The following is a 1,057-nucleotide window of genomic DNA, read 5'->3' on the forward strand; positions in this document are numbered from 1 at the left end:
ATTGTTGTTTGGCGGGTCCGGGCTGGGGATTCGAACCCGCCACCTTAGGTGTACGTGGCTGGCGCCTTAGCCGGTTGAGCTATAGGCACCGAGTCTCAAATTAAGGCTTTTAACTCTATGACTAGACACCATACTGTAAACACAGTATCTGATTTTTTTTTTTTTGGTTGCAGCTGTCGTTGTTTGGTGGGCCTTGACTGGATTCAAACCCGCCAGCTCAGGTATATACGGCTAGAGCCTTAGCCTCTTAAGCCACAGGCGCCGAGCCCATAGTATCTGATTTAATCATAGTCTGAAAAGATTTTAGGCCACCAACCTGCCTAAACTGTCCTTCTGAGACACCATCCCGGTAAAAGATGATACGAGTAGGTTTGAAGCGAGTTGATTTATAAAATTGAATGAGAAGTTCCCGAACCATAGAGGCCAAGTCCTGAATGATCTCCTGTCGGGGTCTCTGAACTCTTACTGTGGCACAGTATCTGCTCGGATGGGCATCCATACTACCTACAACCTAGGTTAGAAAAAGTAAAGAAAGAAATTAAGATAATCAAAACTACATGGATTTAATTTACATTTTAATTTTATTATAACCTTACAGTTTATCACTGTTTATGTTGAGAGTAATAAAAATAAGTAATTCCCAGTGAAGAACACAATAAAAGAGTCAGTATAGGATCAAAAACTATTTTCCTAAACTAATACAAAGTAGGCTGAACTTTGTATTTAACAATTAGATTCTATGTGTTGTTGGTAGACTTAAAGATCAGTGAGAAAAAAAAGACAAAAACAGTACATAACGATAATAAGAGAAAGAAAATAAGTAAAAACTCAAACCACTGATTTCTCTGCATCTCTTTTCCACTGGTGGGTTGTTTGAGCTCTGGCATTCAAGACCACCCTGAACAAGAGAGAGACCCCATCTCTACTAAAAATAGAAAAACCAGCCAGGCATTGCCCATAGCTCAGGGGGTAGGGCAGTGGCCCCACACACCAGAGGTGGCGGGTTCAAACCCAGTCCTGGCCAAAAACTGCAAAAAAACCCAAAAAACAAAAAACA

General features: G+C 41.0%; 1 protein-coding gene across 4 annotated transcripts in view; it reads right to left on the reverse strand.

Moving 5' to 3' along the window:
- Nucleotides 1-1,057, reverse strand: part of LOC100951974 (protein argonaute-3) — a 132,271-nt gene that overhangs the window by 15,933 nt on the left and 115,281 nt on the right. For all 4 annotated transcript variants that reach the window (XM_003788177.1, XM_023512144.1, XM_023512146.1 and 1 more), the window contains one exon: nt 317-511. In XM_003788177.1, the coding sequence (XP_003788225.1) occupies nt 317-511 (195 nt within the window). The remainder of the gene's footprint in view (nt 1-316; nt 512-1,057) is intronic.

Source organism: Otolemur garnettii, unplaced genomic scaffold (genome assembly GCF_000181295.1).
Source record: "Otolemur garnettii isolate 467f Iridium unplaced genomic scaffold, OtoGar3 scaffold00025, whole genome shotgun sequence".
NCBI lineage: Eukaryota > Metazoa > Chordata > Mammalia > Primates > Galagidae > Otolemur > Otolemur garnettii.